The 22,367-nt window shown below is 44.2% G+C and overlaps 2 protein-coding genes across 3 annotated transcripts in view; one reads left to right on the plus strand and one right to left on the minus strand.

The window, feature by feature from the left end:
• Positions 1–5,026, plus strand: part of DLEC1 (DLEC1 cilia and flagella associated protein) — a 363,928-nt gene extending 358,902 nt beyond the window's left edge. The window contains exon 39 of the mRNA XM_030197931.1: positions 4,552–5,026. Within this exon, the coding sequence (XP_030053791.1) occupies positions 4,552–4,675 (124 nt within the window). The 3' untranslated portion in view covers positions 4,676–5,026. The remainder of the gene's footprint in view (positions 1–4,551) is intronic.
• A 9,967-nt stretch (positions 5,027–14,993) lies between these two features.
• ACAA1 (acetyl-CoA acyltransferase 1) overlaps positions 14,994–22,367 on the minus strand; it is a 55,159-nt gene continuing 47,785 nt past the window's right edge. For both annotated transcript variants that reach the window (XM_030197944.1, XM_030197951.1), the window contains 2 exons: positions 20,625–20,770; positions 14,994–15,776 (listed from right to left, as the gene is read on the minus strand). In XM_030197944.1, the coding sequence (XP_030053804.1) occupies positions 15,701–15,776; positions 20,625–20,770 (222 nt within the window). In that variant the 3' untranslated portion in view covers positions 14,994–15,700. The remainder of the gene's footprint in view (positions 15,777–20,624; positions 20,771–22,367) is intronic.

Raw genomic sequence — 22,367 nt, forward strand, 5'->3', positions numbered from 1 at the left:
TGGTGTTTCTTTGTTGTTTCTGGGGCATGAACTGAAGTTGCAGGGTGGTAGACTTAGGAGTAAAGTCATGAAATTCTTTTCACCGAGTGGATGGAATGCCCTCCCAAGGGAGGAGGTAGAGAGAAAAACAGTGATGGAATTCAAAAAGACATGGGATGAACACAGAGGAACTCTATTTAGAAAATAGATGGTAGTAATACAAAAATAAAAAGTTTAGGATATGCTGGACAGGGCTTCAATGGCTTCTTCAGTAACTGGAACCGAGGACAGTGCTGGGCAGACTTTTACAGTCTGGATCCTGCCATTGATAAGACGTATTCAGTTAGGCTGCAGTGGGCTTTGACAGCAACTACAGTAGGTGGAACATAAGGACAGAGTTGGACGGACTTCTACAGTCTTTGTCCCAGAAACACCAAAGACAGACTCATGATAAAGTTATAATATCACATTCATTGTTATTTAATCACGAATTGATAATGAGTGTGACTGTTGGGCAGACTGGATGGACCGTTCAGGTCTTTCTCCGAGGACAAGCAGGCTGCTTGTTCTCACGATTGGTTCATCATCCGCGACAGCCCAGGAGACCGACAAATCCATAAGAAAAAACAAAAATTTCTAGAACGCACCGGCACGCGGGCAGAGCGAACCGTGCATGCGCGAATGGCCTCCCGCCCGCGGCGCGAGCGTGCCTTCTCAGTTTCTTTTGATCCGCGTCTTGAGTTTTTTTCGATTGTGCTCAATTTCAGCTCAGGAGATTTAGTTTAGTGTTTACTGCTCCCCTTTTTCTTTTTTCTTCTCGTTGTAGTAGTTTATTACAAAAAAAAATAAAGGAGTTACTTTTTCCCTTATTTTATTAGTTTTTCTTCACTTCTTTAAGTTTCCTTCTTTTTTCGTCGCGGCCGCCTTTTAGGCGGCTCAGCCGGGTCTTCTTTTCATTTTTTGTGCCTTTTTATTTGGCACCATCCATGTCATCGAGGACTCCCAGCGGCTTCAAGCATTGTACTCGCTGCAACCGGACCATCTCGGGTACCGACCCCCACGCGTGGTGTCTCCAGTGCCTTGGGCCCGAACATTTGCCAGCTGCTTGTAAGCTGTGCTCTTTAATGAAAAACCGGCCCTAAGTGTCTCGGGAGGCTCAACATGAAAGACTTTTTGCTGTTCAGTCCGGTCCTTCGACATCGGCATTGACTTCGGTACCGAGGTTGGCGGCAGCGACGTCGAGGGAAGCATCGACTTCGAAAGCGCAGGTAATGGGTGCTGAACGACCACATCGCGCTGGAGCAGTGAGACATCGAGTGCGTCTCCACCTGTCTCGAGGCCTACTGCTATGCAGGCCCCCCGGAACCGACCTCCGTCAGACCCGGCCCCGAGGAGGCGTGAGGATTCCACGTCCTCCTCTTCGGTACCAAGGAGTCTCAATGACGGGCGTCGAGCGAAGGCTAAGAAGCACCGTCATTGTTCTCCTTCCATGCGCAGTACCAAGAGCTCCGGGGAGCCGAGGGATTCGGCACCCGAGAAGCGTCGGCGCTGAGAGGACCGCTCACCCTCTATACAGGAGGTGCCGATGCGTCGGTCTGGTAGCTTGGTACCGGCTCTCGAGCCCCCTCAGATTCTGCCACCGGCTCCTGCACCGGCCCCACAGCCTTTTCCGATGGAGGCTCTCGACGAGCGTATCAGGGCCCTTCTTCCACAGCTTCTGGAGGGACTGCTGTGCCAGTCTGCTTCGGTGCCAGGGGTGCTTGCGCCTTTTGCATTGACTGTGGAAGCGGCATCTGGGCCTTCGCCTGTGGTGAGGTCCCCGTCCTCGGTGTCGCTTGAGGCATCGGCGTTGGCCACCACCCGGGTCGATTCGACATCAGTGGAGGAAGCTTCGCTGCAGTCCAGGCAGGAGTCAACTTCTCGAAAAAACCCCTCGAGGCCATCGTTCCCTGACGTCGAGACAGGCTCAGGCTCGGGTTCGGGCTGCTCTTAGAGAGTTTTTGTCCGATACCGATAATCAGAGCTCGTGGGAGGAAGAGGAAGATCCCAGATACTTTTCTGAAGAAGAGTCCTATGGGGTTCCCTCTGATCCTACTCCGTCTATTGAAAGAAGGATGTCTCCCCCTGAGAGTCTTTCTTTTTCCTCCTTTGTTCGGGAAATGTCTAAGGATATTCCCTTCCCTATGGAGGTTGTGGTTGAGCCCAGGGCAGAGATGCTCGAGATCTTGGACTATCCTTTTCTGCCCACAGAGGTTGCAATGGCCCCCTTGCATAACACACTCAGGGAAGTTCTTATGTGAAACTGGTCATTCCCTCTATCTAATCCAGTGGTCCCCAAAAAAAGCTGAGTCCCAGTACAGAGTCCATGGAGAACCAGTAATGGTGAAGGCCCAACTACCTCATGGTTCCATGGTGGTGGACTCTGCTCTCAGAAGAGCCAAGAGTACTAGAGACTATGCCTCAGCGCCCCCAGGCAGAGAGTCTAGGACTTTGGATTCTTTTGGGAGAAAGACATATCAGGCCACTATGCTCGCAGCCAAGATCCAAACATACCAGCTCTACACAAGCATCTATTTGCGGAACTCGGTGAGGCAACTGTCCAGTTTGGTCAAAGCATTTCCTCCAGAGCTCGCCAAACCTTTTCACCAGGTGGTCAGGCAGCAGAAGGCGTGTCGCAAATTCCTGGCCAGGGGTACTTACGACACTTTTGATGTGGCATCCCGAGTAGCTGCTCAAGGTATAGTGATGCGCAGACTCTCATGGCTGCGTGTCTCTGACCTGGATCATAAGACTCAGCAATGAATGGCGGATGTTCCTTGCCGGGGGGTAATATTTTTGGAGAAAAAATAGAGGACATCGTCGATCAGATCAAGAAGCACCATGATGCTATGGATTCTCTCTCCCGCCAGGCATCTTCTGCTACCGCCTCCTCATCTAGGAGGTTTTTTGGAGGGAAGAGGAGTGCTCCCTATTCCTAAAATAGGCGTAGGTACACTCCGGCTTCTCAGCAGCCTATCCAGGCTCAGTCCCAGCACGCTCGTGTGTGACTAAGGCCCCTGCGGCTCCCCATCAAAAGCAAGGGACGGGCTTTTGACTGGCTCCAGTGCAGCATAGCCTCAGAAAAAGTGTCCATGCCGGACAACTTGCCGGTTGGAGGGAGGTTGATATTTTTTCACCAAAGGTGGCCTCTTATAACCTCCAACAGGTGGGTTCTTCAAATAGTCCGGTTAGGATAGACCCTCAATCTGGAATCCAAGCCTCCAAATTGTCCACCGGGAGTTCAGTCCTTCAGCTCCCAGCACAAGCAGGTACTTGCAGAGGAACTCTCCACCCTTCTAAAAGCCAATGCGGTCGAACCCGTTCCACCAAGGGAAGAAGGGCTGGGATTCTATTCCAGGTACTTTCTTGTGCAAAAGAAAACAGGGGGGATGTGTCCCATCCTAGACCTAAGGGCCCTGAACAAATTCCTAGTCCGAGAAAAGTTCAGGATGGTTTCCCTGGGCACCCTTCTTCCCATGATTCAGGAAAGCGATTGGCTATGCTCTCTGAACTTAAAGGATGCCTATACCCACATCTCGATACTCCCAGCTCACAGGAAGTATCTTCAATTTCGGTTGGGAACTTGGCACTTTCAGTATTGTGTACTGCCTTTTGGCCTCGCGTCTGCGCCCAAGGTCTTCACAAAGTGCCTGGCAGTTGTCACAGCATCGCTACACAGACTGGAAGTGCATGTCTTCCCTTATCTCGATGATTGGCAGTTGAAGAGCACCTCGGAGGCAGGCGCTCTACAGTCCATGCGGATGACTATTCGAGTTCTAGAGCTACTGGGGTTTGTAATCAATTATCCCAAGTCCCACCTTGTCCCCATTCAGAAATTGGAGTTCATTGGAGCTCTGTTGGACACACGGATGTCTCAAGCTTATCGTCTCCAGGCAAGGGCAGACAACCTCCTGGCCCTAGTATCCTTGGCTCGAGCGTCTCAACAGATCACAGCTTGGCAGATGTTGAGACTCTTAGGGCACATGGCTTGCACAGTTCATGTGACTCCCATGGCACGCCTACATATGAGATTGATTTGTCCTTGCCATTCTCAGGGCACAGACGTAGAAGTCTGCCCAACACTATTCTTGTACTAAAAGTTGTGAAGCTAATGTCGAAGCCCATTAAAATTTACATTCTAGCCCTTCCATATCTATTCAGTCACGATCAGGATGTAGACCATTTAAATTGAATGGGCTGTGTCACATTTGCCACACCAGAAATCACTAACATGGGGCCCTAAGTTTGTACCTGAGGCAATGGGGAAAGAAAAAAATTGTTTTCTTGTTCACCTGTTCATGATTGTTTGGATTGTCTTCCCTTTCACATTCTAGTGCTCTTTACTTTCTTATTTTGTTATCTGCTTACCAGTGATGTGCAGGTTAGAAATGTATTTTTAAAAATGTATAAAACACATGGATCTATGTTGATAATATTTAAAGAAGAATTTTATTGTCATATTTTATTGAAGCACCCATTATTTTTGCTAATATATGAACAGTTTAACTAACTAGTCTGCTTCTCTTGTGTCAGGAACAGCAAAAAGTACGAGACTGCAATGATGATTCATGGAGTGCTGGGAGAGAAGCCTTGTAGACTACAGCTCTGTGGCCAAGGATCATATGATGAGAAATATGAAGTTCTGTTCACAATGTAATCATTCCCTGCTTTACTTTCCAAGAACTTGTCTGTAGGAGTGACTTTAGTCTTTCTTAAGACTGTACCTTTTTAAATAGAAAATGTATCGTTTCAAAAGATTCTGAAGGCACACAAGTCTTGCAGGTTCAAAAGAAACACATGATTTGTTAAGAATAATTTTGTTTTCTGTTTATACTGAATTGATTCCTGTAAACCTTAGCAATTTCTTTAATAGACTACTTGCAGAAAAGAAGTCTGGTATATTTTTAAAGTTATAGATGTTCTTTCCAGATAACCAGTTATTTACTCTAAACATTACACATTCTGAATCTGAAATACTGCACTCTCTTAAAGGCAAGGGTGATGTTTTCTGAAATCTTTTCCGGAGATGGGAAGGCGGTAGGTAGAACGAGAGGACATGAAATGAGATTGAAGGGGGGCAGACTCAAAAAAGATGTCAGGAAGTATTTTTTCACGGAGAGGGTGGTGGATGCATGGAATGCCCTCCCGCGGGAGGTGGCGGAGATGAAAACGGTAACGGAATTCAAACATGCGTGGGACATGCATAAAGGAATCCTGTGCAGTAGGAATGGATCCTCAGAAGCTTAGCCGAAATTGGGTGGCGGAGCAGGTGGGGGAAGAGAGGTTGGTGGTTGGGAGGCGAGGATAGTGGAGGGCAGACTTATACGGTCTGTGCCCTGAAAAAGGCAGGTACAAATCAAGGTAAGGTATACACATATGAGTTTATCTTGTTGGGCAGACTGGATGGACCATGCAGGTCTTTTTCTGCCGTCATCTACTATGTTACTATGTTTTCTGAAACCAATGATGGCAGTGTATTCTCTTAAAGGCTATAACAATCTATGAGTAAATATATTTTTCAGTAATTAGGCCATCAGCACCAAACAAAAATTTTTCTTTATTTTATTCAGAATTAGCAACATCTGGGGAAGTTCTTGTATTGCAATTCTGATCATTTATGAATCATGGGTATTACTGTGCTGATTCTCATCCATAACTTGAGCTAGTAGTATCCTGCTGTAACCAAATGTATCACAGACAGCAACAACTCAAGGAGGATTTGTGAAAAACAGCAAGCACATTTCTATAATTAAAAGGACCTACTTTTTATCACTATTCAAGAAAAAGGGATAAAAACAAAATGGTAGGCAACACAATAGTGAGTCAGCTCTATAGTCAATAAACACACAAATTCATTCTTTGAGAAGATTTACATGAATTTTGAAAGACATCTGTGCCCATTAATTTTGTTGTCATTCATGCAATCATGTTTTTATTTCATATTTTAAAGTGTTTCAAGCATGCAGCTTCTGGTAATGTGATAAGATGTCCAAGTAAACCTTTACCACTGAAGGCTAATTCGAGTTTAATAGCCTTACAGATGATATTGAAGGAAAAGTCTAAACATACAATTAAAATTTATACTTTTGGACATAGAAAAAGTTACACCTCATTTTATACATGTAATTATATTCTTCAGTAAGGCAATCCAGTGGTGGACTAAGGAGCTTGTAGTAATATCAAGCTGGAAAAAAGTTGTTCTGATTTTCAGGTAATTGGGTTCAGAATTAATAAAAAGTACAGTTGACAAGCTAATAGATTGGTCTTACTCTTAAAATGTTTATTTTGGCAGAATACCATCAAAATTAGATTTTTAATAAACTGATCTTTCAAGGCCTAGCATGCACAACCCAAAATCTAAACCAACAATGTTATGCCTGATACCTTCTTACAATATAGGCAGTTATAATTTTTCAGCATAGCAGTGGGAGCCTAGCAATTATGAGAATGTGTGTGCTGTGTTTCTTTCTGTTTGATGGAGTAGGCAGTGAATGCATCAGATTATATTCAGCCAAGAGTATTGTGAAAATGTTGGGTCAACAAGCTGAGATGTTGACTTGTAAATTGTTAGTATATTTTAATTCTCCGAGGACAAATAAGCTGCTTGTTCTCACATGTGGGTCGATGTCCACGTTGGCCCAGGAAACGGCAAATTTTTCCAAGCAAAAATATAAAAGTTTTGCCAGAGTCTTCTGGCGTGCATGCGCGGACGACTTCCCGCCCGTTGCACGAGCGTGCCCCTTCAGTTCTTTTTTTTGTCCACGACAAGGTGACAGGATTTTGTTGTTCTCCTCGTTTGGGCGCAGGAATGAGAGTTTTCTTTCTTTTTGAGGCCGCGCGGTTGAGTTCTTCCCTTTCTTTTGTGCCCCTTTTTTCTTTTCGAAGGCACAATTGCGTCTTTTGATTTCACCGAAGCCATTTTTCCTTCCATGTCATTGAACACACCCAGCAGCTTCAAACGTTGTACTCTGTGCAACCGGACCATCTCAGGTACCAATGCCCACGCCTGGTGTATCCAATGCCTTGGGCCCGACCATAGCCCAGCCGCTTGTAGTCTGTGTCTTCATATGAAGAAACGGACCCAAACGTCTCGAGAAGCCCAACGAGAAAAGCTTTTTGGGGCTCGGTCCGGTCCTTCAACATCGGTACCGAGGTTGGCAGTGGCGGCGTCGACATCGAGAGGACCATCAACGTCGAGAGCAGAGGTAATGGCTGCTGAGAGACCAACTCGCGCTGTGAGGTGTGAAGTGGGTCTCCACCTGCTTCGAGGCCTCCTGTTATGCAAGCCCCCCAGGACCGACCATCGTGGGACCCGGCCCCGAGGAGACATGAGGATTCCATGTCCTCGGTACCGAAGGGTCTCGATGAAGGGCGTCGAGCAAAGGCGAAGAAGCACTGCCATCATTCTTCTTCAACTCACGGTGCCGGGAGCTCCGGGGCGTCGAGAGAGTAGGCACCCAAGAAGCGCCGGCGCCGAGAGGATCGCTCCCACTATATACAGGAGGTGCCGATGCGTCAGTCTCCTAGCAGCCCGGTACGTGCTCCTGAGCCGCGACAGGTTCTGACACTGCCTGCTCCACTGACCCCGCAGCCTTCTCTGATGGCAGCTCTCGATGAGCACATCCGGACCTTGTTTCCAGAACTTCTGGAAGGACTGCTGCGTCAGTCAGCTTCGGTGTCGGGGGTGCTTGCGCCTTCGGTACCATCTGCTGCAGCGGTGTCTGGCCCTTCTCCTGCGGTGAGGTCCCCGGCCCCGGTGCTGCCTACGGCATCGTCGTCGGCTGCCACCCAGGTCGACTCCCCTTCGACGTTAATGGAGGAAGCTTCGCCACAGTCCGAGTGGGCGTCAGCCTCTCGACATCACCATCGAGGACATCATTCCTCAGCGTCGAGGCAGGCTCAGTCTCGGAGTACCTTAAGAGAGGTCTTATCCGATACTGAACAGGAGTGTTCGTGGGAGTCAGAGGAAGATCCCAGGTACTTTTCTTCTGATGAGTCCTATTGGATTCCCTCTGAACCTTCCTCTCCACCAGAGAGGAGACTATCTCCACCGGAGAGTCTATCCTTTTCCTCTTTTGTCCTTGAAATGGCTACGGCTATTCCCTTCCCTGTGGAGGTTAAGGATGAGCCCAGGGCTGACATTCTTGAAGTCCTGGACTATTCTTCTCCATCTAAAGAGGCTGTAACAGTTCCTCTGCATAAGGTACTGAAGGAAGTCCTTATGCGGAACTGGTTGGTCCCTCTGTCTGGCCCCATGATCCAGAAGAAAGCTGAATCCCAGTATCGGATCCACAGTGAACCTGGATTGATGAGGTCTCAGTTACCCCACAATTCGATGGTGGTGGACTCTGCCCTCAAGAGAGCTAGGACTACTAGGGCCTGTTGCACGAGCGTGCTCCTTCAGTTAAATCAAAAAGCATACAAATAACTAATATCAACTTCAAAGGGGAGGTGGGTGGGTTTGTGAGAACCCTGCTAGTCCTCGGAGAAAGCAAAGATACTTACCTGTAGCAGGTATTCTCCGAGGACAGCAAGCTGATTGTTCTCAGAAACCCGCCCACCTCCCTTTTGGAGTTGATATTAGTTATTTGTATGCTTTTTGATTTAACTGAAGGGGCACACTCGTGCAACAGGCTGGAAGTTGTCCCGCGCCATCTGTCCTCGGAGAATACCTGCTACAGGTAAGTATCTTCACTTTATTGTCTGAATCTGTGACTTAGCTAGGACTGAATGGGCCCTGAGCAGAAAAATGAAGATGGGCCCCTATAACATCATCTGTCCCAAGATAGGGATGGGCGTGTGGTGTAAGTTCTGTGGAAAATGAAGGGTATCTGGGGTACAATATGTGGGCCTAGATATTGTTGTAGGAGTGTGTGCAGGGCCAGGGGTTTGGTGTGTTGTACGTGGAGGTTACATATGGATGTATAAGGGGTATCTAAGACACTTTACGAAGGTATGCTAGCGTTTTTAGCGCATACACAAAATTAGCGCTCGCTGTGTAGGAGCCCATAGGAATATTGTGAGCGCCTACACAGCGCACGCTAATGGTTAGCGCATGCTAAAAGCACTAATGCGCCTCTAGCGCGGCTTAGTAATCAGGGCCCTAGGAATATATACGGAGAGTCTACCTATGGATGAGATATCTGAGAGATGGGAGGAGGAGTTTGAATGTGTCAGACCACAATACGTATGGGATGTGTGGGAGTGTGTGTAGATTAGGCATGACAGTGTGGAATGTCTGGTGCCGTGTGTGTATATAAAGGTCCAAGAGACCTCATAACTCTTACTTTGAGACTTTATCCCCGTAGCTGGTAGTCCAAGCTGAAACGTTTAAGCACTTTTTTCTGCTTCCTAGCTGCTTTGGAGGTAAGTTCTTTATGTGCTGCCGCTGCATTTTGGAAAAAGAGTTCTGAAGTTCTGTGAATCCAGCAGTGGGCATACCCTGGCTTTCTGCCAGACGCGCTCAGTGGTAGCTACACCCCTGGCCAAAATTAAAATAGGTAATAATTCTTCTTAAAGAACATTTCTTTCTTTTTAACTTTTTTTATGATTCCCTAATGCGTCACATAACCAAGATTTGAGTGTGTGCCTTGCTTCATAAAGGGACCTTGGTATTAACATTTATTTGCATAGGAGCAGACTGCACACAGAACATTTTTTTCATACCTAGAATTATTTCTTATTCTAATGGTATTCTTACCAGCAAATAAAATGAACAGCTATGGGTACTTCTTCTGTTGGTAAATTTGAGGAACTGTGGTTATCTGAGTGACCTTTAAACTTCATGTGATCCTCTTGCATCATTACATTGATTATATTCTTTTATTATAGAAAGGCAAAAACAGAATTTGGAGATATTCAATGGGAGACTGAATGGATATGATTCCCATTTGATAAAATCTTTCACAGTTGTAGCCATGTTAGTCTAGTATAACAAAAATAACAGACACGTCACCTTATAGGCATAGGAGCCAGTTCTGTGGGTACCATTGGGTACTGAATACCCCCAATATTGAGCAATTTGTTTTATGTTTGGCACCCCCAATTATTTTGAAATAGTGGCACCTATGCTTATAGTCTGGCCAATTTGTTGAGGTGTGAGTTTTCGAGGACCAGAGCCACTTCATCAGATGAGTTACTATAGTAAGCAAGTTCAAACTGCTGCCTTGGATATTTTGATTAAGAAAGTACAAATGGGCTTTAGTGTGAGTTGATTCAAAATAGAGATAGATTATAATCCTTTTACTGAGATTTGAGAGTTGTCATCCTAGACAATAAAATAACTTTCTTGAGGACAGTGTTTCCAGCTGGGTTAGTTTTGTGCATAAGAACAAAAACCTCACAGAGAAAATTACACTCAGGAGACAGCGAAGGTGACCAAATGAAGCGATGATGCTTTATGAGCTAGATTTATTATCAGCAAGAATGACTCGACAAGGCCGTTTTCAACCCAGTAGCCTGCCTCGGGAGTCTTCCTATGTTGTGTAGGTAAATCTGTCAATATCACTTGCTGTACAGGGGTGTTTCAAATTCTCTTTGCTATTATGGTACGCAAAAAAGCCAGGAAGCACAGCTGGTAGTGCTGTACGCCCTCTGCAATGTAAAGACTACAGACTAGATGTCACAAGTCTAGAGGAGATTCTAAGTGTGATTGCGGAGGGTGTAGGGCACTACCAGCAGAATTAGAGTTCATCTTTGGCAGGGGTGTAGCCACGGGTGGGCCTGGACGGGCCCAGGCCCACCCACTTTCCCTCCAGGCCCACCCAGCATCCCATGCATACTGCTCCGGCCATCAAGAGCTTTGCCTGCAACGGAAATGCTTGTCCTCCCCGCCGGCGCTGCCTCGGTCCCTGCATTCTTTTCTTCGATCGTCGCGTCGCCAGCAGCACTGCCATTCACACAGGCAGCTCCGCTCCCCTCTGCCACGTCCATCTGGCCCTACGTAAACAGGAAATGCGTCAGAAAGGGCCAGATGGACGCGGCAGAGGGGAGTGGAGCTGACTGTGTGAATGGCAGCGCTGCTGGCGATGCGACGATCGAAGAAAAGAATGCAGGGACCAAGGCAGGGTAGCATGCAGGTTTCCTATTTCCCTTGCATGACGTTAGCTAAGAGATCCTACTCGGGTCAGTAAGTTTAAACAACATAAGATCTTTCCTCGGGGTAATATCTCCAAATAAGTTATATTGCTCATAAAATGACAGGTATGACCCTCTCCCCTACTCAAGGATATGCTGGAAATTGTCTTGCTTTCTCAGATTCACTGCTAATGCTCAGCTGAACACTTGCACTGATCCAAGGAGTGTCTGTCTCCTTCTTGAATTCATAAGGTATGACATGCACAGGCAACATTTCAAGATGTACTTGGAAAATCTTTGTAATCCAGCTGGTGGTGCCCAACGCAAGTGGGAAATTTTCTGTATCTTTCTGGCACATTTTCTTGGTTTCTGGTTGCATTTGTTGGTAGTTGAGGGTTTTATCTTTCTCCACACACGGTACAGAATGGCCATTGGCTATACCGAGCCTTTTAAAGCGGTGCTGTTCTACTTTTCTCCCGTACCATAATGTCTAGATGTCTTGTAAAGCTCAACCTGATAATTTTCCATAAGACAGGCAAGAAGTGGTGACCTTCCCAAGCAGCAGTGTTGATAAGGATTTAGTCCGTAAAGAGTTAATGCTGCTTTCTGACAGTCACTTGGATCTCAGGTTGGGAAAAAGAGCACTTGCAGAAATCCAGTTCCCTTTCCTTTGCCTCTTTTGACAGTTCAGGAGACACCTTGTTTCTGGAAGGATGGGGGCTAATTGATCTGAGCTTTTTCCTCCTTCATTGTAGATTGTTTTTAGAGCAGGTGACCCTTCACCTTCTCCTCATCTTTACTGAAGTAATAAAGGTGTTAGGACAGCACAGATTTTGTTAATCTTTCCCTGCCACCCACCTTGCTGGCTGAGGGAATAGCCATGATAGGCAGGTAGAGAGAGAGAGAGCGATCCACCCACACACAAGTACTTAAGCAACCTTTGGAAGATGGAAGGCTGGGAAGGAGTGAGTTTGGATATGGGTGAGCTAGTGGGTGAAAGGAGATGGAAATTTGATAGATATCTGAAAAGTAAAAAGGAGGAAAAAGTTTAGAAAGAGGGTTAAATTTGAGTAGACAGAGGCAGAAAAGAACAAAAACAGAAAGGAAAGAGCTAAAATGGAAAGATCAATATTTCAGAAGCAGTTGTACTGAGGAAATGGAACGAGAGGAGAGAAGACGATGGGAAAGTGGGAAGGAGAAACTGAAACCAACATGATAGAAAAATAAAATGTCCAGACAACAAAAGGTAGAAAAATAATTTTATTTTGAATGTTTTAAATGGAATATGTTAGCTTTGGGAAATGTTCATAGCGGATGACTTTTTATTGTGTTCAGTAGAAAAGGAAATGCATTTTTGTTTTTCTCTAGTGTTGCACTAAATGTTGAGGTTCTCAGTTCAATTTTTGTCTACATATTTTTATTTCTAATTTAGAGAGGTGTGGTAGCCGTGTTAGTCCACTCTTAAAGGTTATCAATAGAAATCAAACAAAATAAAACATGGAAAAGAAAATAAGATGGTACCTTTTTTATTGGACATAACTTAATACATTTCTTGATTAGCTTTCGAAGGTTGCCCTTCTTCCTCAGATCCGATCTGAGGAAGAAGGGCAACCTTCGAAAACTAATCAAGAAATGTATTATGTCCAATAAAAAAAGGTATCATCTTATTTTTTTTTCCATGTTTTATTTTGTTTGATTTCTATTTCTAATTTGTAATCCCTTGTTCTGTATTTGGTGATGGTCTGTCAGTGTGAGACTGTAATGGCAGATGGGGAGATTGAAGAGGAGAGGGCTTCTTTATTTTCTGCCCTGGGCCCCAGCATGGCTAACAGCAGCCCTGACCCTTGCTGTAGCTGGTGGGGATCCCCAAGCCCTGCTAGCTGAGGACCTCCACTGAAGGTGGCCAGAAATCCCTTCTGCTGAGCTTGGCAGATGGGGGCAGCATCCTTGAGCCTCTGACAACTAAGCATGCATGGGGTGCCGCTATCGGTGGCTCAAGGAGTTGCTGCTTCCGACCAAGCTTGTAAGTAAATTCTGGCCATCTTTGGTGGAAGTTTTCAGGTGACAGAGCTTGGGGATCTTCCTCAGCTAAAGTATTTATCTTTTGAGTTGAAAAATGCTGGGGGAGGGGGGTTAGAGAGAAAATTTTGTGCCCACCCACTTTGGGTTCAGGCCCACCCAAAATTGGCTGCCTGGCTACGCCACTGCTGTGAACTACATTACCCACAGTGCATTGCTCATGTATCTTTGCAGTGAGAACTGCAGCAATGATAGTCCTTAGGGCTGAGAATAACAGTAAAGGCATTATCCACATTTTAGGATCACGTTATAAACTACTGCGAGGCTGTCGGAGGACTGAACACTCCCTCACAGGCTTCCTCCTTCATAAGTACCTGAAAAAGTTATGAGTTTTTGCCTCTAAGGCACGCTGCTTTTCAAATTCTGCTTTTGTCTTCTAACACTACTTTGCATCTACCTTACCTGTGCTTATTATGCTGCTTCCTTCATTTGGATCCATCTTCAAAATGTATTTTTTTGTTACTACAATACTTTTTTTTTTTCCACCTGACCTTTTAACCCACACAGGCAGCATTTGGCCTTCCTTCCCCCCCTTTTTTTAATATACAAAATGCAGCAGGACTTTCAGCATGGCATTTTAAAACAATGTCCATGATTGCTGCTACAGCTGCTCCTTTTCATTTTCTTCTAACCATTAACCTCATTTTATCATGGTCAACCTTTTGAAAGTTAAATGGTAACATTACTTTCCATCCTCCATTTCGTTTATTTAGCTTAGCTCACCTTTTTCAGTAGTAGCTCAAGCTGAGTTACATTCAGGTACACTTCTTCCTGGAGCATTTACAATCCAACTTTGTACCTGAGGCAATGAAGGGCTAAGTGACTTGCCCAAGGTCACAAGGAATAGCCACGGGATTTGAACCAGGCTTCATGGGTTGTTGTAACTACTAGGCCACTCCTCCACTCAAATTTGATTGTGTTGTCCTACATGCCAATATGGACTAGGTCTACAAGAGCTGCTCCTCCAGCCTCCCCCTAGTCTCTCTCGTGCCCCCCTTCAGCCTTCCCCCAGTCTGTCTCATGCCTGTCTCCAGCCTTCCCCCAGTCTCTCTTGTACCTCAAACTGCTTCTCTCCCCCTGCACAGTGATCCAGCACTGCATATACTTGAGCCACCTGGTGCAGGAACTTGGGGAAGTCTCACAGTTTCAAGTCCCATGAGACTTCCCAAACCCCCTGCACTGTGCAGCTCAAGTCTACGCAGCGCCCAATGCTATGTCAGGGGAGAGAAGCAGTTTGAGGCAGCGAAGAAAAAAAGGAAAAAAAAATAAACAAACATTGGAGATGGGAAATCGCAGGTGCCAAAATAAATTTCTAGGCACCATGGAAACCTGGCACGCAGGATTTGTTGAGCCCTGTATTAATAGTAGTGCCCCTAATTTCATCACATCCCCAAGTGGACAGTAGTAAATCCCATCACATTTCAATTTCTATCCATTAAGATTTTTACTCCGTTTGACTCTATGCCATTTTTTTTTTTCAAACTAATTTTTGTATTACAGTAGTACAGAGGTGGAACACATTGTGTAATAAAGTTTTACAAATCTCAAGGAGCTATGAGGCATAGTTATTATGTTACACATATATATCCCCTAAAATGGGGTCATGAAACCCACCTTTGGGCTCAGAAACTTGGTGGACCCATCATAATGAGAAACTGGCCTGCGCTTCAGGTCACGTGCTTTCTGTGGCCACATGAAGTTTTGATAAGTGCTGCTGTAAGGTGTACACAAACCAGAACTATACAGAAAAAGTAGGTGTCTACATTCCTTTATAGACTAGGCTCCCAGCAGACACCCAATTATTATAGGCACACAGTTACAGATTTATCCTCCAAATGCTTTTCTTTATTCAAAGATTGTTTATATTACTTATAACCTGCATAATCCCTAAACATATTACCTGTCTTACCACTATCATTAAAAGTCTCCAACCAATTCCTTTTCTCGTGTGTAAAATTACAGACTTGACTGGCTACTGTTTGTTGCATTATATTGACCTCTGGAACAAAAGTTCATCCAGTCAATTTTGGTGGGTGTAGTATTCAGTTATTGATGCAGACATTTATGTTTACAATGCTTTTTAGATATATTAATGTACTTCTTAATAATATTGTTAGGTTTGATGAAGATATTTAATATTTTTACTCCCATGCAGGCATATTCTGCCAATACAGCCATGTTGGGTTTCATTTAAATTGCTTGGTGTCTTATGTTACAACACCTTGTCTCTCTTCTCCCACTAAGGAAAGTATTACAAATTAAAACAGCAGAAATCAGTTCAAGTAATTTTCCCCATTTCCCAAGCAGCATGACAGTGTCTAGTTAAACACAGAAAAAGGCACCTCTTCGTATAAACACATAGGTTTATACTCATTTTAAACATCCAGGTGTAACCCAGTACACTGATTTATTGCCATTTCTATGCCATCATAAATCCAGAATTATTCATGAATAACTTCTTCATGTAAGGCAGTGAACGAGAGGCTCTCTAGCAAGATGCTGATCAGACAAGCCATCTGCATACAGTTCAGTTCCCTGGGTACTCGAACACAGCGGCAGCTCCCATTCCCGTTCCGATACACATGGAGACAACACCATAGGTTCTGGAAAAAATCAGACAAAATATGGCAAAAAAAAGTTCTCTCAAATGGGTCCTGTGGTAGATAACATGTGTAACCAGCATGAGCTTGCCCCGTTAGCTAATAACTCTGTAAATGTCTAAATGTTTTCATATACAAATAGACATTAAACTGAACACAATCCAGCCCCCAAACAGTAGCTCAGTTGCAGTAACACATGAACATGGCTGACAGCAAAGATCACCTGATTCCACCGGTACCTGCCCACTGTCTTGCCACAGATCCTACTTCCTCTGTGGTCTTCCTCCTCCCTCGCTCCAGCACCCAGACGTTTTTCAATCTGCCCTAATTATATAATTTTTTTTGGCTCCCACAATCCCTGCTGGAAGTCTGTCTGAGGTATTCACCATTTTTACAGCGAAGTATTTACTTTCAACCCTTCTATGGCTAATAGAACAAGGATATTAAAGAAAGCAGACAGATTACAAGCAAACATAGTAAGCTTGCAAGAAATTCAGCTTAGATATGAATGCATCCAAATGAATAAATACTATCCACAAATTACATGGCACAGAGCTGTGGAGGGGGTAGACACATAAATAAAGAGTGGGAAATCACAAAAGGAGTGCCAAATGAGCAGGGTCGATACCTTATTTTAAAGGGCAACTTAGAAGGGATGAAAAGTACGTCTCTATGCACCCAATTCAGGTCAGGGGGAATTTCTTGACAAGTTCACAAACAGATTTGGGATCAGGGGGAGGAAGCACTAAGAGTGGGGGAAGATTTTGATTTGATGGTGAACCCAAAGCTAGACAGTAAGGAAGGGAGGGAGAGAGTCTAGGCAAGCAAAGCAAAGCTGAAAAAAATGTATGTGCCCTTTTACTAAGGTGCGCAGAAAAATGGATTGTTTTGGTACAGATCCATCAGCCATCTCTTCTCCAAGCTGTTGCTAGGGAATTGGAGGATGGGATGTTTAGGGGTCCCCGATATACATAAATATAATCTACCTTGATTAGCTCGTCATTTGGGGGATTGGATTTTAGATACAGAGTACTCCTCCATCCAGTTAGAACGGGGGCTCTTTGCACCATGACATTATACATCCTTATTACAGACATCTTGAACTTTGCTCCCATCTGAGTTGCGAGGTAGTCTTTTGTTACTTAGGAAACTGTGGCAAGACCTCATGAGACATTGGGATGTATCCCCTCATGTTTTGGTTCTTCTCCCTATTTGTGGTAATGTGGAATTCTTGCCTGGGGTTGAGAATGGGACCTTCCGACAACAGGCAGGTTTAGGGATTACACGTTTGGAATGTCCTTAATCCAAATGCATTTTTACTACCTTTATAATCGTTGGGGTGCAGCTTGCGCCATTATGTTTCTCTCTAGATGAGAATGCGCTCTGGCAGGCACAGTGCTCATTTGGCTTCTCTTTTAGACTTGCATGATAGAGATCGGCTGTCTATTTTGTTGCTTCATAATGCCATTTGGACATTTTCTCCTTCTAGGAATACCTCTGCTCTGGCTAAATGGGAGGCAGATTTGCAGAGGTCTTTGGCCTCTGTTGAAATCAACAGACTGGTTTCTAGGATTCTGACTCTGGTTGTAGCAGCGGATCTGCGTGAATGCCAATTTAGGGTACTTTATCTGTCAAACACAACTTTTCAATATGAGCGACACCGACACTCCCCTTTGTCATAAATGTAAACACGCCTTTTGGGTGTGCCCCAAGATTCAATTTTTTTTGATCCAAGGTAGTCCAATATTTAGAATGCCTTTTGTAGTCTCCAATACCATTATCGGCAATGGGTCTTTTGCTGGATAAATATGAAGTGTTTTTGTTACAGCGTGGGGGTGGTCGTATGCTCATCTGCAAGGCGGCCCTTTTGGGTAAAAAGATTTTAAAGGTTTGGACTGTTCCTGACCTTCCTTCGTTTTGGAATTGGCGTAATTTTTTTTTACCGTATTATGTTGGTGGAGAAGCAGAGGGTGGGGTTGTCCTTACAACGTAAAAAGCAGTTATCTGCTTGGGGTCCTTATATACTTTCCCTTTCTCCCAGAGCCTGCAGTCTGATTTTGAATACTTTGTAATTTTCTATGAAAACTTTTGTTTGTTTTTGTAGAGGGGTGGATGGTTGGGATGTTGATGCTTGGTTACAACACCTTGAGGCATATTTTCAAAGCACTTTGGGAGGCTAAGTTCCATAGGTTTCTATGGAACTTTGGGAGGCTAAGTGCTTTGAAAATGAGCTTGTTCGTCTCTCTTCTCCTCTGTGTTTTTTGCTTGACGTATCATTGTTCCCAAAGCTGCTAGACTTTTGTTGTTTATTGACTAAACAAATAAACGGATTTAAACATAAACAGTAAGTGAAATCTGAGACTATTTCTACAATGTTATACTTGAGCTATACTTGCGGATCCAAGATAGCGATTCTGTGAGCGTCCTGTGCATCCTCTGATGCAGCTAGGACTTACCTCTGTTTTGGGTTTGCATATCTGTTTCTATGCCAAAAAAAGGGGGGGGGGGGGGAGTGAAGATTCCCTCTTGTCACCAACCTCAAGAGTTGTGTAAGACACTTATTAATAACTTTGCACAGAGGATCCTGCCTGATAGGGGCAATCCCACTGCTCAGAGCAAGAGGAAGAGCCCAGAGCTGAGATGCAATGTGTCACTCAACCCCATATGTCCTTCAGCTGCTCCAGCTGTGTGAACAATGGCTTCACTGGAGTTGCAGAGACCACTGGAATGCCGAGCGTTGTCCTTTGCTGCTGAAGGAGGCCCACTGCTGCCTATGCTCGGGGCAGGAATTACAGCTGAGTCAGCTGGGACGCCAACCCAGGAGGTGGCAGGCGGTGCTCATTTGAGAGACCCTGAAAAAGTGATTCTTTCTTTGATAAAACCCACTGAAGTAACTCTCGATACCATCTGGTCTGCAATAGACTCCTTATGAATAATCTCTGATCAGAGATTATTCCCAGTGTGAATTCGAGGATCACCAAATTTACTGAGCAGCAATGTGTTTCATACACACAAGATTGAGAAATGCTTGTCTCAAGTATGTCAGATTAAATAAGTTCAAGGCAGAGCTCTTTATCAATGAAAAAATTGAGAATTTTGAGAACTATATCAGACATTTAGATATTCAGATCCTAAATTTTCCTAAGATCTTAAATAGTACACCTAAAGAAGCAGGACCACGGGAGCCCAGCCTGTTCCCTCCATGCCACGCTGTCAAGGTGCACCTTCTGCTGGGTGTGCCTGAGCCCAAACTGGGTGGGCCTACACATGGCTACAGGCCCCTGAGTCTGGGGGAATAGAAATTGCTTCTTTATTTTTTCAGTCACAACTACTAACCTGCAGCAAGGCAAATGGGAGAATGTAATGGCAGGCACATCTGCACGTATTCCTCTGTGGCTGTTCTATCATGCCTGCACATAAATAGTGGGTCCAAAAACATGCTTATGCCATCATTTTACATGCACAGTGTAAAATGTCTGAATTTTTTTTCAACGCTTATAAGTCTATAATCTACAGCCCTCCTGGAGGACAAGTCCATAGTCTGTTGTTGAGATGGACGTGAGGGAAGCCACATCTTGCCTCAGGATTTGTAGCATAGAATGTTGCTACTATTTGGGTTTCTGCCAGGTGCCTGTGGCCTGGATTGGCCGCTGTTGGGGGCAGGATGCTGGGCTAGATGGAACGTTGATCTGACCCAGTATGACTATTCTCATGTTATGTTCTTATAGAGTGGAGGAGTAGCCTAATTGTTAGTGCAGCGGACTTTGATCCTGGGGAACTAGGTTTGATTCTCACTGCAGCTCCTTGCGACTCTGGGCAAGTCACTTAACCCTCCACTGCCCCGGGTACAAAAAAGTACCTGTAAACCATTTTAATGTAGTTGCAAAAACCACAGAAAGGCAGTATATCAAGTTCCATTCCCCCCTCCTTATCCAGAAACTGGTCCACCACCACTCCACAGAATATTATTTACTGGTTACAAAGAAACTTCAGGTTAAAGGAGATGAATCAGTGGTGGATATATTATCTGCTAGTTTGGATTCGACTGGTCTAATGGAAAGTTCTACAGAAGAAACTGAATCCAGATCTACTTTACCCGTTTCTTTTGTTTTCCTTCAGAACACTTTCTTTAAATATGAAAAATAACTGAAGTAATGTATTTTTCTTTGATGAAAATTTTCTTTATATGTCCTGATATCTCAAGATACACACATATTACGAGGAAGAACTTTTTTCAATATAAAATATAGTAAAAGTAATAGTAACCATCTAGAACAAGTGCAACCCCCCCCTAAAAAGCATGAACCCCAGTTTCCCCCCTCCCCAATCCTGGATTATGCAACTGTCCACCACCTGTGAAAGACTTTTATTTAATTTTCAACACATATTAATGTTGGGGGCCAAGAGTCAATTAAGATAACCTTGAAAATGTTTTGTATTCTATGAGAATTATTCTCATATTTTTTGAGCCTTCTCAGCTGCTGTGTTTCTTAAAAGGAAAGGGGATGTTGTTCTTTGATTGTAAATTTGTTAACTTTATAAATTATAGAAAATCACATGCCTGAATCTGTCATGGAAAATAGAAGCAGTAACAGTTAAGACAATTTAAATGATGAACATGATCAAAATGGAACAAGATTAGCCAGAAAGATAAAACTGCTACAACGGAAACAAAATGAAAAAGACATTATATGTAGCGGCTCAAGGAGAGTTCTAGTTAGTGTGGGTATTTCCTTGTACTCGGAGGGCTTACAATCTAAGTTTCTACCTGAGGCAATGGAGGATTAAGTGAATTATATTGTGTTACATGTTTAGAATGTCTAAATCAACAAGTACAATTCTTTATCTCACCTTTTCCCCCTTCGCTTTAGCTCATTCAATAGAGTCACAACTTGTCGTGTTCCAGTACAGCCCAGTGGATGGCCCAGTGCCACAGCTCCACCATTGGGGTTCACCTTCTCCATGGGTATTCCCAATTTTTCAACACAGTACACAGCCTAGGGGAGAAAAGTGTTTTAGCTTTATATAATACTCAGTAAACACCCTTCTAAAAAAGGTCAACTGTTCTAGAAATCCCAGCCTTCTTACACAAACACTAAAGCAAGTATATATCCAAATCAACAACTATTTAAACAATGAGAAAAACTGGTATTTGTTTTACGAACATGGTATAAACTGTGGCACAGCATATATACACCTCATGCATCATACATATACAGTAGAGCAACACAGGGACGGGGAAACCACAGTAACCGTGGGGGTGGGGACAGAGCCCACAGAGATGGGGGACAAACTTTGTCCTGGTGTCATTTTCTACTTTGAAACCTGTTAATGAACTGGACTGTTATATGTTTGAATGATGCAGACGACGATGTTTTGATTTTTCTTTTTTGGAAAAACAAGCAAACATGCTGGCCACAGATAGCAAAATTTGCATGGGGGATCCTGTACATTCCTACTACCAGCACATCTTCTATTGTAGGAAAGATTGTGGAAGACAGAGCTAGACTGAATCCTGAGATGTTGATGACTTATTCATCCACAGATTTAAAAAATCATAATAGTGCTTCATAGGGCATATTTCTTCCCTGCTAGGGCATACTCCTGGACATTTTAACAGGGTGGATTAGGATTCCTTGGTGTAGTAGAAGTCAGCTATTGTTGGGGTTGAAAGGGTAGAGGGTGGGGGGGGGGGCTATTATAGTTGCTTGTTATTATTGTTTTCTATTTGTGATTTATAAACCAGTTACAGCATATTGTTCCTTTTTATACTTTAATAAAAAGATTTAAATATAAAATCAAAGTGTTTGAGGCTTCTGAAGATGGAGGACAGAGCCCACAGGGATAGGGCGGGGACAGAATCTGCATGGATAGGGTGGGGACGGAGACAGAAACTGCGGGGAGGGGGTGGAGATGAAGACAGACCCACAGGGATGGGGCAGGGACAAACTTTGTCCCCATGTCATTCTCTAACATACAGTATGTGTGCATTATAAATTATGTTATATATTGGGTTTATTTTTCTGATCAGTCATGACCAGGTACTATCCTTTTCTGATGGAATCAATCATGTGCATGCGTGTCACTCAGTGGTCATTAGTATAGAAAACACACAAACATTGGGTGGAGGATACAAACTAAGAAAGGGAAGGGGTGACAGAGTACACATGGGGAAGTGTTTTTCCAGTGTTCATGAAGGCTGCCCAGTCTTTTCAACCGCATGTCACATATATGATCATCTCCCAGTTGGATTGAGGTTGTATGTGTGCACTTGGTGCAAAAAGCTCCTAACTCTCAGGGAATGAGTCCTATCTCTGGAGACAAACCAGACCTGGAAGAGCTGAGGCAGACAGAGAGGTATATTCAGGAGACGTTCAGGGACAAATTAGAGAAATCCCACCTCCAATCTAGTAGCTTCTGTGCTGCCACGGAGGAAAAAGGTCACCTGAATAGAGAACATCACCTTGGTGTGGTAGGATCAGGGCCTACCCTTGCAAGTGATGCAATATCCCCTCATACTGACGATATCTCTCCATGTGCCCAGAATGGAAGGGTTAGGACAGCCATCATAGTTTCTAATTCAATTGACAGAAA

Source organism: Microcaecilia unicolor, chromosome 1 (assembly GCF_901765095.1).
Source record: "Microcaecilia unicolor chromosome 1, aMicUni1.1, whole genome shotgun sequence".
Classification (NCBI taxonomy): Eukaryota; Metazoa; Chordata; class Amphibia; order Gymnophiona; family Siphonopidae; genus Microcaecilia; species Microcaecilia unicolor.